The following is a 17534-nucleotide window of genomic DNA, read 5'->3' as shown; positions in this document are numbered from 1 at the left end:
TTCTAGCTTTTTGGAATTTATTGAGTTACAAACATGGTCTTGGTATATGTTGATTCACGTTGCTTTTTTACTGAGGGAAACACAGTAAAGAAAAAACCCACACTTTTGTTTTATGAATAAACAAGTCTTCGTAGAAGACAGAGATCCCGCCTGAAATACTTTACTTCTATGTGACTGAATGGAGACACGATTTAAAAGAAATTGGTGGCAACAAACAAATGCCATTCAGTAAAAAATTACCTGAGCATCAGTAATCATTCTTGTGTACAGTCCTTTTGTTCATATTACTTGTCAACATGATGTAAAAGAAATTGGCAATGTGTAAACACTGCAATGTGTCTGTGATAGGCAGGAATTGGCTTGATTTTGATAAGGTGAAAGGTCAAGATCTCGAAAGTTAGCTTGCATCTGATAAAAAGATGGGGGTAGACACTCGAATGGAGTCTATGTGTATCACTGTTTTTGAGTTATGCAGTAAATAATGATGTTTAACTACAAATGTGGCTGCCATTCACTAAAAGGGATGAGATTACCAAACGTAATGCTTGTGTATAGTTATTTTCATCTATACTACATGCAAACATGATTTAAAAGAAATTGGCAATATGTCTGTGATAGGTAGGAATTGGCTTGATTTTGACAATTGTTGTATGAATTGTATATCTTAGGAGGATAAACTTGATATTGAACATACATATCTCTGTTGAGTTTCATTTGCAGTGAGAACGACATTCTCATCCATATGGTCCAGGTAATTATTTTGAGAGGAATCAATTAACTCTAACCATATAATTAAGAATCGCTTTAAAAAGACCAGAGCTGACTATACCTTTGTTGATTTAATTAAGCTTTGCATTCTTCATACGAGAGAATGATAGTAATTGACATCTGCAAATTAATTCAAAATATATCTTTGGAAGGTAGATACTGGTATGTGCTAGGTATTTACAAATCTGTCTGTTTGTAGTTTCAAGGTCATATTAGTGACCTCAGCAATTTGTCAATTTTGTGCGGCATCATGATATCGAACAATTTCCAATGTTGTCTCCATCAGCCAATTGGAGACTCGTGTTCTCAGCCAATAGGTACGCTTTCGTTAACTATTTATCAGGTGACTAAACTCACATTTATATCATTCTGGAGGTTGACACCAAACAGGTTTCAATCGAAGTCTTTTACGTGCTGATCGGGTTCACTATCTTGTCGAAGTTTTACTGACATCACCAAGGCACCAGAACGTGAAGGTAAGCTTCAAATCTAACTTTAAAATCGATGTCTGCATTTGCATTGATAACTCCGGGAATTCATTGTTCTATTTTTTTTGTTATGGCTGTAACATTGGGAAATGGTAGCTAAGCGAAAAAAGCATGTTTTGCTTGCTTCCTTGAACGGCTGTGGAAAATTTAGATTTTTGAGCGAAACCGTAAAATATTGTTACCATATCACATGGTTATATAAAGCTTTTGATTACTTTGTCATATAATGCGAAGTTATATCCAAACACAAAAACGAAGGCATCAATTGTTCTCACTATGGACACAAGGTATCTTTATTCTAGAAATGAAACTATTTTATTGTAAAATTGGCGTGTCTGAAAAATACAATATTTACGGAAACATATACAATGCTGATGCTGGATTCCATTGTTTCACTTTTCAAGATGCTAATTTATGTACAATACATTATCATTTTAGGATGCTTCCTACTAATTTAATTATTGTTAAGTTAATTTTAGAAGTTTGAGTCTTCTAAACTGTTTAGAGCCGTAGTGCACGAGCGCACCCCGTCTTCGAATTCGAACTTGGGATCAAATATTTGGTCCCAGGTCGTCAGCTTTGTACGTATTATAAAAATATCTAAGTTGTGCATCAAATACTGGGCTCAATGCTGTTTTATTACAACAACTGCAACACCGTGTATTCTACCTTATCTTAACTTTATATGACGCGGGATGATGTAGGCAGCGGGACGATTTTTACGTCTATCACAATGAGTTTGATTATATCTCCAGTTTATGACGTTCACTGATAACACAAGTTATATAAAGTGCATCATTATATTACCAAAGGCATGTACCTAAAGTTGGCCAACTAAGTTGACCAACTAAAATAGATGTAGTAATGTCAGTGGTTGGGATAAACTCATCAATAATATGAACCCAACATTATAAGAAAACAGAAAAAAACCCACAAAATGATCATCTTATGATGAGACAAAGTAACAATATTTGTTAAAACAACCATGATTGATGATCCTTTTCCTGTTCAGAACGTTGAAAATTGCAGACAATTGAAATTAGATTTTCTGAGCAAATATTATTTAACCATAGTCAAATAGTTAAACAGAAAACAAAACAAAATAAAACAAAGGAAATCAAGGCCAAATAAAAGAATAGTTTGTTTCCGTTAACCCGACCGACACTAGTTTAGGCCTCTGACCCTAAACATTTTTTGCATGCAAAAAGGTAAAAAGGTAACAATTTTCCTTTGCCTTATCTGTGGACACTTACAAAAAATCGTATTCTAGAGAGAAACCAGGCCTTTTTATACTATAACAGTACAGTCTGCACAACATGTCTGTCAATTTTACTATAGTTGTCTCCATGTACTTCTTTTACACCTCATCAAACTCAAATTGGAAGTATTTAGACTGCTGAGTATCTTATCTTGGGGTCGAAGAAAATTTTAAGTAAAATAAAATATAATTCCAATCTACCTACCTATTTTCTGAAGTCATGTTATCGGAAACAAACATTTAAAAAAAAAACATTTTGCCTAAGTATATCAGAGAATCCAGTAGTTGACATCTCGCTCTTCAATTATTTTCTTATTTTTATTTCAAAATATAGACTACGAAGCTCAACAACTCGGAAACATGGCAGTGTTTGTTCTGTTGTTGGCATATCTGTTTTTATGTCCCAATCTAACTCAAGGAGCACCGTCGAGGGCAGCTCTGAAGCAACTCATAGATGACTTAACCTTGACGATAGATGAACTGAATACGAAAGTGGAAGATCTTTCAAATTGCGTTAGTTGTGAAGGAGGTAATTGAGGGAGAGGGAGGGAGGGAGGGAGGGGGAGAGAGAGAGAGAGAGAGAGAGAGAGAGAGAGAGAGAGAGAGAGAGAGAAACAAACGGCTATAAAGACTTACGTTTGTTTTATACCTGTTAAAAAAGATATGTAAACCTGAATATATACGTGTAGAACATTGCCTTTGTTTTAAAGAGAATATAGCGGATGTGAGAGAATCGTTTCAATGCTAAAATTCTACTATCCTAGTACATAGGTAGTTACTTTTATATACGGTGCCGATTGGTGAAATATTTCTGTGTACATTGTACATGTTTTTAGGTACAACGTTAACTGGTGATGAACGAGATTGTTCCGAGATATCGCAGAAAGTGTCAACAAGTGGAGTCTACAGCGTAAAGCCCAAAGGGGGCAGTGAAAGTTTTGAAGTTTACTGTGACATGGATACAGGTACTGGAGGATGGACAGTGAGTATTGTTTATGAAATAGTTTCCGTTTTTATCTTAATAAACTCAATTTCTTATCCTAATCGGTTGTATGATACTTCGTCATACGGATTCGTAAAACGCTAAACAAAAACAGATCTGAGAAGCAAAAAATGAAATTGGAGAAACTGAAATTTTTTTACCAATGGAAACGATTTTTCAGTATCTACTTATTATCTAGAGCTTTTGCCAGAGGGAACGCACTAACCGTAGTCAAACAAAAACAAAAAAACATAAAAACTAACCATAAAAAAAACAAAAACAAACAAACAAACAAACAGACAGACAGACAGACAAACAGACAAACAAACAAGCAAACAAATAAACAGCTAGACAAACAAGCAAACAAACAAACAAACAAACAAACAAACAAACAAACACACTAACAAATAAATAATTGAATTAATAAAATAAACATGCAAAAGCAAACAGAAAAAATGAAATATCAGTAAAAAATAATCCCATTTCAAACACAAGTAACTAGTCTAGTTATCATATACGTATGCATGCCTGTATTCTGTTGCACTATTGTAGTTTTGTTTTATTTTCTCGATCCATAACAACCTAGTGTATAGAAACATAGTACATTATTTTTGTAATATACAGACCGGTATATGCACCGGTATATACATGTGTTTAAAGGGGTGCAAGCTGAGGTTGTACGTTTTGGGGGAAAATGTTACTGCATATTCAAAAGGCACCAGTAGTATTCTATAGCTACGGACTAAAACATACTTAAACTTCACTTGCAACTGAATGAACTCAAACCTGGTATCAACATATAACTTATTCATGAGCCGATGACGTAGTTTTTAATACGTATGAAAAAGTATCGCGGAAATTCCTACTCGTACTATGCAATCAACTGTTCTAACAATGCCAAAGGACAATTGTAATGTTATAGAAGGTATGCATTGACGTTAACAGTATACTATTACTAGGAGAGGTTAGCACACAGACCTGAATTTGATGCTGGTCAGCCCTATCAGATGAACAGAAGGGAATAGTACTTTTCACGAATACGTTTGTCTGCAAATTGAAGTGCCCACGTCGTAGATGACCACACACAAGACGGTATTCCATCTTGAGCCTTCCTCATTGCGCTGACCAGCTGTCATTTGCATTTACGGACATATTCAATACCTGTTTTTCTTTCTCGAAGTTTGTCATTAAGCTGTGTGATCTAGGAATGAGTTCTTCTATGTGCAAGTGGGTTTTAATTTTTTTTGTATGATAGACCACAAACTGTCAAAATTAATTGCCTTGTTTCTTCTTTAATAGTTCTAAATATAGGTGCTCCTCAAAAGGTTGTGTTTTAAGTCCATTTATTGTACTCTCTTTTTACCTACGATTGTACTTTTTATGAACATACTGTCATTGTTAAAGTTTACCGATGATACCACCGCCAGGTTTCAGCACTGATAACGACGAATCTATATATAGACATGACATTTGATGAACTAGTGTGGTTCGAACATTATTTTGGTACAACCCGTTTCATGTTGGTGTTCACTGGCTCTGTTCGCTGAAAACACGCACAAACCAATTAAAATGGACACTCGCAATTTCTTGCAACATTTTGTCTGAATGAAGTAAACCATTTAAACATACTGCAACAAGCCGCAGACAAACTGGCGCCAATGTTTTGATATCTGCATTTGATGTCTACATGTTGGAATTTTATTCAGACAAAACATCCTAAAAAACTGTACTATATTCATATCTTGGAGTATAGCTCGTGTAGTTTATTTGTATATGCATGGCTATATCATTATCAGACATAGACAGTGAACACTTACATGACACTTACAGTACGTGGTGCATGATACAAGTGCTTTAACTTACTGACAGATCTTTCAAAGGAATGTCATTTTGATCGACATATTACAATTATTTGACAGGTTTTCCAAAGACGACAAGATGGCACAGAAGTGTTTTATCGTGACTGGAACCATTATAGGGAAGGTTTTGGAGATCTCGATAGTGAATTCTGGTTGGGAAATGAAAAGATATATCAATTAACCAGCGACCTTGGAACCCACTATCAATTAATGATTGAATTGGAAGACTGGGAAGGGAATATAAGATATGCCTACTATGACAACTTCAGAGTTGGTGACGGTCACAGCAAATACAAACTGTCTGTAGGACCATACAGTGGAACTGCAGGTATGTCATCTTAGTAACCAGATTGATGAACTGGATGATTTCCGTAAGAACAAACCCTTTAGATTTTCGTTCCTATACATATCGTAGGAATACAAAATTCTGAGCTTTAGCTATAATAATCGTATACCCTTGATTAGCAAATTAATTATGCTAAGTTATATGTAATTTGAACCTTCAATACTTAAGATATTGCCTAATTGCCAAGAACAATTAATTGTGCAAATGAATCACTAAAGGGGAAGGCCACTCCAGGAAATGAAGTCATTTTCATGAACTATTTGTTCTGGAGAGTAATTTCGTGATTTTACATCATCTACAATTACTTGAGATTTCAGAAAAAAACACCAAGTTTAGTTTTTGCCTTCATTGGGTATATTTCCTATATGCTATTGCATCATGGCAGTCAGCAGAAATAATGTATTCACGTTCCATACTGAATATTCACGAGAGCTGTTTTTACACTGTTAGGGTATAGGAGCTCAGACTGTGTCACAGCTAGACTAAACCCAGTCACGATATTACGATAACAATGGCATTTAATAGTTTGTGGCATAACTACGAATTTTCTGTAATTTTTGGACATCATGCATTTGGTTATCAGTTCTGAAGCGTAACATATTGAGATCTATAATGACATTGGTGATAACGAGTAAATTTTACTCCCAACAGGCGACTCTTTAACCTATCACAACGGTATGCAATTTAGCACCATGGATGCTGACCACGATGCCTACAGTTTAAACTGTGCTCTTAACTATCATGGGGCGTGGTGGTACAACTCATGTCACAACTCTAATTTAAATGGCAAATACCTACATGGTACAACAGCTGAATATGCAACGAGTGTAAACTGGTATCATTGGAAGGGTCACTATTATTCTTTGAAAAGAAGTGAAATGAAAGTCAAATCTATGAATTAAGGGAAGAAAAACTGAGTTATAGAGAGTTACCTTAATGTAATGTTCTCATACTTTAAAAGGATAAATAAAATATAGTATCTCAAATAAGGTACTTTGATTGTCATTTTAATTCTTTATTCTGATGAAATTGACAAGTGATGGGTTGTGAACGGAAAAATGCTTTGGCCTTTAAAATGCTAGACTTTCTTTCTGTCTGTCTGTCTGTCTGTCTGTCTGTCTGTCTGTCTGTCTGTCTGTCTGTCTGTCTGACTGACTGACTGACTATCTCTCTGTCTGTCTGTCTGTCTGTCTGTCTGTCTGACTGACTGACTGACTGTCTGTCTGTCTGTCTGTCTGTCTGTCTGTCTGTCTGTCTGTCTGTCTGTCTGTCTGTATGTCTGTCTGTCTGTCCTTGTCGGAGAGATTTTATTTCTCATGACTCATGACGATGTAATTATTTTCAGAGTGAATTCTGACGTGTACACTATTTCCTCCTCATAAATTGATGCATGGCTATCGTCAGCTGGTGAACTTCTTCAATCTGGTTAACAGTAACACCTTGGCGAAATAGCACGTGTTACACTCCCATGTCACACGTGTTACGCTCCCATGGATTTCATGGACTTCAGATCAGATCACTCGGTAGAGTGCATACCGCAATGTCGTAAACCACAGGCCTCTTTACGCCACCATCCAAAACGTACCCATCAAGAGGTACTTATTTCGTTGCTTCAGCAGAAAATGTGTGCCCTGGCTTGCAAGAATGGCATACTACTGCCAATATACTGATGGCGCCCGCTGGGGATGGAGCTCGTTTACTGATGACAGTACGTGTCGTGATCCTCTAGAAAATCAAGGTCCCACATAGAATTTCCCTTAAAAATCAAAATATGATTGGTAATTAATAATAAAGTTTCATCTAAATCTATCCACATCTTGAAAGATATTTATCTAACAAACAAACAAATAAATAAACAAACATAGACAGACATACAGACAGACAGTCAGACAGACAAACAAACATGGCAGAAGACAACAAAGAAGTGAACAAATATTCTCGACCCGCCGGAGATAGCACTTCGTCATTTAACATCTTATTATGTGCTTTCTTTGATGACAAAAATCGAAAACGACGTGGCAGTGTATCATATGATAACTTTACTGGCATATATTTCAGTCTGAGATAAAACAATATACACAAGCTCAGATAACCATTTGTAGCGCTATGGTAAAACTATTTAGAGACATCGATGTTATTATGGTATTAGGCTGCGTCCACAACCTGGTGGTGGTGGTGGTGGTGGTGGTGGTGGTGGTGGGCGGTTGGAGGATTTTAAGTTTTGACCCCATATTTTTTTCAAATGCCCCCCCCCCCCCGCACACTCAAACTTTTATAAAGTCCTCCTCCTGAATTGCACGAAATTTTCAAGTACCCCCTCCCCTCCATATATACTCACATGGAAAGCAGGGCAAAATAAAAAAAGTGCACCTTTCCATATTGTTTTAAAATCACCCAGCCTATTTATTCTAAAGCTACCAGACTTTAGAATATTTTGAAAATTTATTTTCCTAAAATATTTAAAATAAATAATTTTCCTCAATTCTTACAAATGTAACCTTGCTTAATAATACATTACATTTGATGACAACATATATTGCAAACACAAAACACCATCAAAAGTTAACGTTAATATTTGGAACACCTAATGTTACACAGTAAACTTGCAACTTGATTTGTTCCAAGTTCACTGAAACACTTCAATATCTCTAACATCTTATATTACATGTATTTATTATATAAAAAATAACATCCATGGAGTAAAAAGTGATTATTTACAATTATAGCTCAGCCACTGACAGCTTGGTCTCTAGTGCAATATTGCATGTATAAACACTGGCATAAACGTATAGAGATGTAGACACTGGCATAAACATAGTCATTTCAAATTCATATATTAATTACCATTATGTTAGTATTTGTCTTTTGAACAGTTATGTTGTCTTTTTCATCTGCCCTTGTTCCCCAAGGCTCAGTCCTTGGTCCTGTCTTATTCGTTCTTTACACCGAGCCTCTTTTCAATCTTGTCAAGAAGCACTTAATTCATCATCATGCTTTTGCTGATGATAACCAACTTTATAAAGACACTAATCCACATAACATAAACCAAACTATTGAAGATATGCAAAACTGCATTACTGACGTCAAAATGTGGATGACTGCAAATAAGCTTCAATTAAATGACTGTAAGACAGAAGTCATACTAATCTCATCTCCTAGACTTTCCACTAAACTTGCTCTTCCTCCTTCCATGCATGTCGGAAACTCAGACATACTTTTCAGTCCAAGTGTAAAAAATCTTGGAGTCACACTTGATTGCAATCTCAATATGGCCGAGCATGTGCAACGCACATGCAAGGCCGCCTACATTCAACTGAGACAAATCAGCTCTATTCGTCACTTTCTCACTTCTAGTGCCACTCAAACACTTGTCTCCACACTCATCCTGTCTCGCTTAGACTATTGTAATGCTCTTCTCTCTGGTTGTCCTAAACACCTCACTGACAGACTACAGCATGTACAAAATGCTGCAGCTCGGCTTGTCTGCAAAGCTAAAAAGTTCGATCATGTACAACCTCTTCTTAGAAAACTTCATTGGCTGCCTATCACTTCACGTATTCAATACAAAATTTCATCCATTTGTTTCAAGTCAGTTGTAGGTATTGGCCCACAATATCTCACGGATCTTCTACATCAATACATTCCTCGAAGACCACTTCGCTCGTCTTCTGATTCTCGTCTTCTCTGTGTTCCAAGGGTGTCAACCAAAACATTTGGTGAAAGATCCTTCTCTTACATTGGCCCTACTTCATGGAACCACCTCCCTTTTGATCTTCGCCATTCCAAATCTTTGTCAACCTTCAGACATTCTCTCAAAACTCACCTCTTCAACTGCTAATAACTGTTTTTCTTTCTCATTTTATTTAATACACATTACCTTGAATTCACATTTCCATTAACTATTTCTGTATCCACTCTTGCTCTGCGCTTCGAGCTCTTCGGAGATGAGGCGCATTACAAATCATCTTATTATTATTATTATTATAATCAAATTTAGCAATCAAATTGAAAATCAACTTTGCAGTCAATCTACGTCAAATTTTGCAATCCTGGAGTTATAACCCTAGCATAATCTCACACTGAGGTGTTTTAATAAGCAATGTTTTAATCTAGTAATGTCCAATACTTCTCCAACGGTGAAGGTACCATGTGAGAGGCAGAAAAATGCCCACTAGAAGTGTGCATTTCACGGGTGGTAATTTCAGAAGGCCCCTCAGCGTCCGTCGTTTTCCCTTCTATTTGTTTGAACTGAACTTCGCTGATACTGTTTTGGAAAACCTCGTCATCATCCTATACAACTGGTAGAGTGCTGAAATTTGAAGCCAATTGGACTGGCCCAGAAAAGTATAATATTCACCCCTTACTGATCCCACCGCTGCTACCAATGCTGCTCTCGAGCACCGTGCGTGCTATATGTTTATCGAGAGGACTTATTCGAATCCCCGTTGGTCAAAGTCGAAGTACACTTGTTGAGTAAGGATGGAGTGATCGGGGGTCGCTGCAAAGTTAACATCTCGCACCCCAATAAATTATACTTAACAAACAGAATGCAAAGCAAGTACGTTTCAGACTAACCGTCAGTTTTATTTCGAACTAAAAATAGTCATACAAGACAGCAGTTTAGTACTTCAGGGATAGAGGTCTAATTAATTGTGTATTTATAATGCCTAGTTTCTCGCTATACTACTGGCAATTCGTATAGCATCTACCACCGTCACATTTACCGAACCAGACAGACGGGCTAACCAGTGTAGATTGCTGGGTCAGTGAGAGCAGAGAAGTCGGCTACGGAATCACAATTTTATATGCACTGTGTGCTGCATAAACGCATTTTGACACATGCGTATATATGTATTGTTTTCAGTCAGCATTTTCAGAAAAGGGCTCCTTAACTTTCCCCTCATTCATTGTCGCAGATTAAAATCAATCCTAGTCATTATCAGTTACGAATTCAATACATTTTCAAGTCCCCCCCCCCCATTTATCACAGTACTCCCCCACCCCGTGTCATATCCACCCGTGTCATATCCCCAAACTTTTCATTTTTTCAAATACAACCGTGTCATATCCCCAAAATTTTCGAGTACCCCCTCCCCCTAAAATCTCCCCGACCAGTTTTTGTGAAAGCAGCCTTAGATTACATGAAATGTATTCTAACATACCGGTATTTGTAAAACATGGTTAATTTGGGAAGAATTGCTTGTCGCTTATTACCAGTCCGTGTGTGGTACTGTACTAATTGGATGTAAATGATCAATGTTGTTCTTTTCATTATTTTATTAAAATAATATATCTTGTTTGAATTATACAGTTTGTAAATACTGAATTCCCATTTTTAATATACCAGCATTTGTTTTAAATTAATATATTTACGTTAATTAAAAGTGTAGGCGACATCGATATCAAAACAGGGAGTCGAGAATGACAGACGAATGGAGTGAACTGGGTTTAACGGTAATTTGAACTAGATCCCTGGTCAGATGGACCGTCAATTTCCCTGTATGTTAATTGAATTTTGACTTTTTTGTATAATTTAAGTAATGTATGTATGTATGTATGTATGTATGTATGTATGTATGTATGTATGTATGTATGTATGTATGTATGTTGGTAGGTAGGTTGTACTCCTTTGAAATGTAACGAAAGGTTCGGTAATTTTATCTTTTTATTTTATTTTTTATTAGTTTTGTAAATATTGAATGCATTTTAGTCTTTTCCAATTTCTGGGTGTTTGTAAATGGGGGTAATCCTGTAGACATCTCAAAATGATGAATAGATAAATAAATGAATAAATAAATAAATAAATAAATAAATAAATAAATAAATAAATAAATAAATAAATAAATAACCGATTAACCAATTTCAAACCATACCGATAAGCATACTACTTTTTAACCAAACCCTCACTCCTTCCGTACCGTGATGTATAACTCGTTATATTGGGTTTTATTGAGGGTGTTATTTTGGGACGAATATGAATACATATCTTAGCGAGGAGTTGGTTAAACAACATATTGTGTGGACAAATAACCACAAATTTCATTTCTCTCATTGATTCGCTTAATTAAGTATGACATGTTATTCAACACCTCTAAATATTGTACGAAAGTAAATGCTGGTATTCCACATTGTATTTTTGTAATATCCGGCGTTATATTGTGTGTTAGTGTTTGTTTATGTGTGTGGGAGGGGTGGGGTGGGGTGGGGGTGGCGGTGGGTTGATGATTTACACTACAGACATATGGCTGGTGTCCAGTTATATAGAATTAGTACCCCTGTCTTGTTTTGTTCTACAATTTTGAATGGTTTTTGTCTAATCTAATTTTCAACGATTCTAATATATGATTATAGTAGTCTAGCAAAAAAACCCGAGAAATGGACCAAAGGGTTACCCACTCCTTTTTATTCTATGGTTTTACGTCCGCGCCGGACAAGAACTTATATGCAATGAAATTATGAAAGCGTATCGACAATTGAGCTAGTAGAGCGAATGCATTATGAAGGTTCTAGGTATTCGCATATATTTTTGACATGCAAAATTATCTTTATCGATTTATATTAGTTTTATTAATTTCCAAAATGATTTTATACACGTTGAAGTGAATAATAATGAGCTTCCATCTTTTCAGGTGAACCAAGGCTTTTGCAACACACAGGGCTAGAATACTAATACAAGCTAAAATGTTTCCAATTCCAGTGATATGTTTACAATACCGGCCGGGTGGGGGGGTTGAAGTAGTTGGCTAGAGACGTCACTACCAAACCATTGCCTGTCTCAGTGGTCCCTTTGTTTGCATACTTGTTGAGGCAGTCAAATCGTCATTTTGTTGGTAATGGAAGTCAGATTTTGAGCTGACTATGATAGTGACCACTCGGATGACAATACAACAGGTAGCAATTCAGACATTGACAAATTCAAATATTTTCCCCAGTGTAGTAAGTAATACAAATATGTTGGGATACAGAAAAAAATATTTATCGACGCCAATTTCTATATCTTGACAAAATCAAAGTATTCAGACTTCAAAATTGAGTAACTTACCGAGGTGCTTTTATCATCCTAAATCATTATTATGCAATTAGTAGAAATTATTAAAAGCAGAAATAAGACCCACTGGACTTTCTATTTCACACATGTTGTCGATGTCAGTATCTTTTTTAGATTGCTGTTTACATTCTCCTACGTCATAGTACATTATTCAAATTTGAATTTGAAACTGTTCTCAAATTTCATCATCAACCTATGAAAATTACTAAATCCACGTGTCACTACTTACTTATACAGTGGTTTGGGTAGAATTTCTACCATTCTGGAAGTTATCATCAGATCGGCGTTACACTTGTTCGGCGTTACCCACAAACGTACAGATTATTCCACCACCCGGGAAACACAAGGTGAGTATATCAAGGTAGAATTCTATTTAAATCCGAAAGTAGATGTAGGAACTATGCTTATGGTCAGTAATCATGGAAAGGTATTGTTTTATTATTTGTTATATCGATTTTGTCAGGATACGGTGGATACCTAACACAATGTAAAGCAAAAACAAAAAAATTGTTTCTGATCAGGACAGTTTGTCTGAAGTGGTGCGACGAAGCGATTTTGTTTTAATTCTCTGTCATTAAATCCACTATTTATGGCAGTTACTGTTCTCTGTTCTTTTTTATTTAGTACTCTAGATCAAGTGTGTATGTGGGACAGATATCATTGCTTGTTCATGATTGGCTCTGCAGTTGTCTTCACTGAAGTAGGGAGGGTTATTTTTGTTTTTCTCCACGGATCTGCAAACTGCATGGGCTGGACAAACACACACACAAAAAAGACCGACGTTGGGATATTTAAGTGATGCCCGCGCTGACCAGAAACAGTTCTTTTTTGGCCTGAAACATTCTACAGTCATTTGTTTATGGCGATTGCGGAAAACCTTAAATATTTATCTACCTGAAATCCTCAATTGATTAGCTATTGTTCCACATGATAAAATCAGTGTCTCCGTTTTCCTTTAAATAAATGCCCCCATAAACTCATTTCAATTTGTTTTTTCAAGTGTGAGTATCTAGTTTAGGTAGTTATTTTTTGCGTTGTTTTCCATATGGTCTCTGTGTTATTGGTTTCTTCTTTATACCAGATGTACAGCCATTACAGATTGCAAGAACAGTTTTATATTGTATTTTGCCAGTTGATGCCAGTTTTCCCATCCACTATTTTTTAGCGAGACTTCACAATTTCCTCGATTTTATTTTATTTTTCTCAAATACGTAAAAAATGTTTAAGTTCGGCAGTGAAAAACTAGGTTGGGTCGGGTAACCGGAATCAAACTATTTTTTTAGGCGTTAGGAGAAGAAAATATGTGGCTCCGATTACGCTTAATTTTAGAATAAGTAGGCTAGGTAGATATTTTATTTTTTCACGTATGATTTTTCATATGTGGGTGTCTAATTCAGGAAGTTATGTTTTCCGTTGTTTTCCATATGGTCTATGTGTTATTGGTTTCTTCTCGTCAGATTGGAGACAAGTTTTTTTTTTAATTAGGGTAGGCGTGAAAAACTAGGTGGGGTCGGGTAAACGGAAACCAAAGAATTTCTTTTCTGTAATAGGAACTAATGATTAGACAAAGTATCATTATTTGTTACAAAAGCCATGAATGATGATGATTTTTTCCTGTTCATAACATCAAAAATTGCAAACAATTGAAATGAAATTTACTGAGCAAATATTATTTAATTATAGTCAAATAGTTAAACAGAAAACAGAACAAAAATAAAACAAAGGCAACTGAGTACATCTCAATTACATTTTTTTCCTTCAAATTATAGACTACGAATTGAAGCTCTACAACTCGGAAACATGGCGATGTTTGTTCTGTTGTTGGCATATCTATTTCTCTGTCCCAGTCTATCTCATCAAGGAGCACCGTCGAGAGCAGATCTCAAGGAACTCATTGATGACTTAACCAAGAGGATGGACGAACAAGACAACATGATAGATGAACTGAATATGAAAATGGAAGACCAAAACGAGACTATAGCAGCTCTTTCAAGTTGCATTACTTGTGAAGGATGTAATTGATATTTGGTTTTCTGTAAGATATTTATGATCTCTTAGTGCAGTAAACAATCCACTTCTTTTCATGCAATACGCGCCTCCAAACAAATTAAGAAATAATAATAGTTTTATTGTCATCATAACGTGATTTATGACGTCTATGCATTACAAGTGACCCTGCATGTCAGTCTATACACGCGATTGTTCGTAACGACGTCATGCTGCAAATCACAATGAGATTTCACATTTCTTTTCCATAAAATCTTCGAACAATTTGAGGAGTGGATAACGTCATGAAAAGTCAAGTATTAAACAAACTGATTTGACCCCATGGGGGGAGGGAGGGAGAGAGAGAGAGAGAGAGAGAGAGAGAGAGAGAGAGAGAGAGAGAGAGAGAGAGAGAGAGAGAGAGAGAGAGAGAGAGGTGGGGGGTGGGGAGGAGCGAGAGAGAGAGAGAGAGGGAGAGGGAGAGGAAGAAAGAGAGTGAGAGAGAGAGAGATTGACGAACAAACGGCTATAAAGAATTACGTTTGTATTATACCTGTTAAAAAAGATACGTAAACCTGAATATATACGTGTAGAACATTGCCTTTGTTTTAAAGAGAATATAGCGGATGTGAGAGAATCGTTTCAATGCTAAAATTCTACTAGCTTAATACCCTAGTATTCACTTATATATACTTGTCGATTGGTGAAATATTTCTATGTTTGTAGGTACGTTAACTGGTGATGAAAGAGATTGTTCCGAGATATCGCAGAAAGTGTCAACAAGTGGAGTCTACAGCGTAAAGCCCAAAGGGGGCAGTGAAAGTTTTGAAGTTTACTGTGACATGGATACAGGTACTGGAGGATGGACAGTGAGTATTGTTTATAAAATAGTTTCCGTTTTTATCTTAATATAAAAACTCAATTTCTTATCCTAATCGTTTTTTTATGCTTGATTTGGTCATACGGATTCGTAAAACGCAAATCAAAAAATAAATTTGACAAGCAAAAATCAATTTGAGAAACTGACATTTTTTACCAATTGAAACAATTTTTCCATATCTACTTATTCCCTAGAGCTTTTTTCACAGGAACCCACTAACCGTAAACAAACAAAAACAAAAACAAACAAACATACAAAAAAGCAAATAAATGAATAAGTAATTACTTAATTGAATTAATAAAAATAAACATACATAAAAAACACACAATTATGCATGAGAAAAAAATAATCCCAATTTAAACACAAATAACTAGCTTGTATATCATAAACATATGCATGTCTATATTGAACACATATTGCCTGGCCATGAGGGCTATAGCACCCGTTTATTACACCCGAGGGACTGTGAGTTACCAGAATCACATGCTATTTCCCGAGGCCAAAGGCCTTTGGAGAGTCGACATATTACAATTATTTGACAGGTTTTCCAAAGACGACAAGATGGCACAGAAGATTTTTATCGTGACTGGAACCGTTACAGGGAAGGTTTTGGAGATCTCGATAATGAATTCTGGTTGGGAAATGAAAAGATATATCAATTAACCAGCGACTTTAGTACCCACTATCAATTAATGGTTGAATTGGAAGACTGGGAAGGGAATATAAAATATGCCTTCTATGACAACTTCAGAGTTGGTGACAGTGACAGCAAATACAAACTGTCTGTAGGACAATACAGTGGAACAGCAGGTATGTCATCTTAGTAACCAGATTGATGAACTGGATGATTTCCGTAAGAACAAACCCTTTAGATTTTTGTTCGTAAACATATTCTGAGCTGTAGGTATAATAATCGTATACCCCTTGATTGACAACTTAATTTTGTTAAGCTTTATGCAATCTGAACCTTCCTCATTTTAGATATTGCCTAATATCCGAGAATAATTAATTGTGCAGATGAATCACTAAAGGGGAACGCCACTGAAGGAAATGAAGTCATTTTCATAAACTATGGGTTCTGGAGAGTTATTTCATTTCACGTTGCACACTGGATATTCATGTGAGCTGTTTTATACTGTTAGGGTATAGGAACTCAGACTGTGTCATATATAGACTAAACCCAGTCACGAAATTAGATAAAAAGATAACAATGGCATTTAATTGTTTGTGTCATAACTACGAATTTTCAATAATTCTGCAAATGCTTATTAGACATCATGCATTTGGTTATCAGTTCCGAAGCGTAACATATTGAGATGTATGATAACATTGGTAACAACGAGTACATTTTACTCCCAACAGGCGACTCTTTAACCTATCACAACGGTATGCAATTTAGCACCATGGATGCTGACCACGATGCCTACAGTTCAAACTGTGCTGTTAAGTATCACGGAGCGTGGTGGTACAAGTCGTGTCACAACTCTAATTTAAATGGCAAATACCTACATGGTACAACAACTGAATATGCAACAAGTGTAACCTGGTATCATTGGAAGAAACATTATTATTCTTTCAAAAGAAGTGAAATGAAAGTCAAATCTATGAATTAAGGGAAGAAAACTGAGTTATAGACAGTTACGTTAATGTAATGTTCTCATCCTTTAAATGGATAAATAAAATATAGTATCTCAACTAAGGTACTTTGTCATTTTAATTCTTAATTCTGATGAAATTGACAAGTGATGGCATGTAAACAGAATTTTTTTTTTGGCCTTTAGAATGCTAGACTCTTTCTTTCTTTCTTTCTTTCTTTCTTTCTTTCTTTCTTTCTTTCTTTCTTTCTTTCTTTCTTTCTGTCTGTCTGTCTGTCTGTTTCTTTCTTTCTTTCTTTCTGCCTGCCTGTCCGTCTGTTTGTC

General features: G+C 35.9%; 1 protein-coding gene across 1 annotated transcript; it reads left to right on the top strand.

Moving 5' to 3' along the window:
• The first annotated feature begins 1138 nt into the window (after positions 1 to 1138).
• Positions 1139 to 17228, top strand: LOC144445219 (uncharacterized). The gene is made up of 9 exons (XM_078134761.1): positions 1139 to 1244; positions 2849 to 3043; positions 3351 to 3496; positions 5416 to 5683; positions 12987 to 13110; positions 14519 to 14763; positions 15462 to 15604; positions 16158 to 16425; positions 16978 to 17228. The coding sequence occupies exons 2-9, from the start codon at positions 2875 to 2877 to the stop codon at positions 17226 to 17228; spliced, it is 1614 nt and encodes a 537-aa protein (XP_077990887.1). The 5' UTR covers positions 1139 to 1244; positions 2849 to 2874.
• Positions 17229 to 17534: the final 306 nt, after the last annotated feature.

The sequence above is a fragment of the Glandiceps talaboti genome, chromosome 14 (assembly GCF_964340395.1).
Source record: "Glandiceps talaboti chromosome 14, keGlaTala1.1, whole genome shotgun sequence".
NCBI classification, from domain to species: Eukaryota; Metazoa; Hemichordata; class Enteropneusta; family Spengelidae; genus Glandiceps; species Glandiceps talaboti.
Note: the sequence above shows the minus strand (reverse complement) of the source record. Positions and strands in the feature narration are given on the sequence as shown.

What these genes read in the sequence shown, in the direction of transcription:
- LOC144445219 (XM_078134761.1), top strand. Translation starts at nt 2,875, where the DNA reads ATGGCAGTGTTTGTTCTGTTGTTGGCATATCTGTTTTTATGTCCCAAT. An exon ending in CAGGTACTGGAGGATGGACA is followed by an intron (nt 3,497 to 5,415) that starts GTGAGTATTGTT and finishes ATTATTTGACAG; the next exon opens with GTTTTCCAAAGACGACAAGA. An exon ending in TTGCATTACTTGTGAAGGAT is followed by an intron (nt 14,764 to 15,461) that starts GTAATTGATATT and finishes CTATGTTTGTAG; the next exon opens with GTACGTTAACTGGTGATGAA.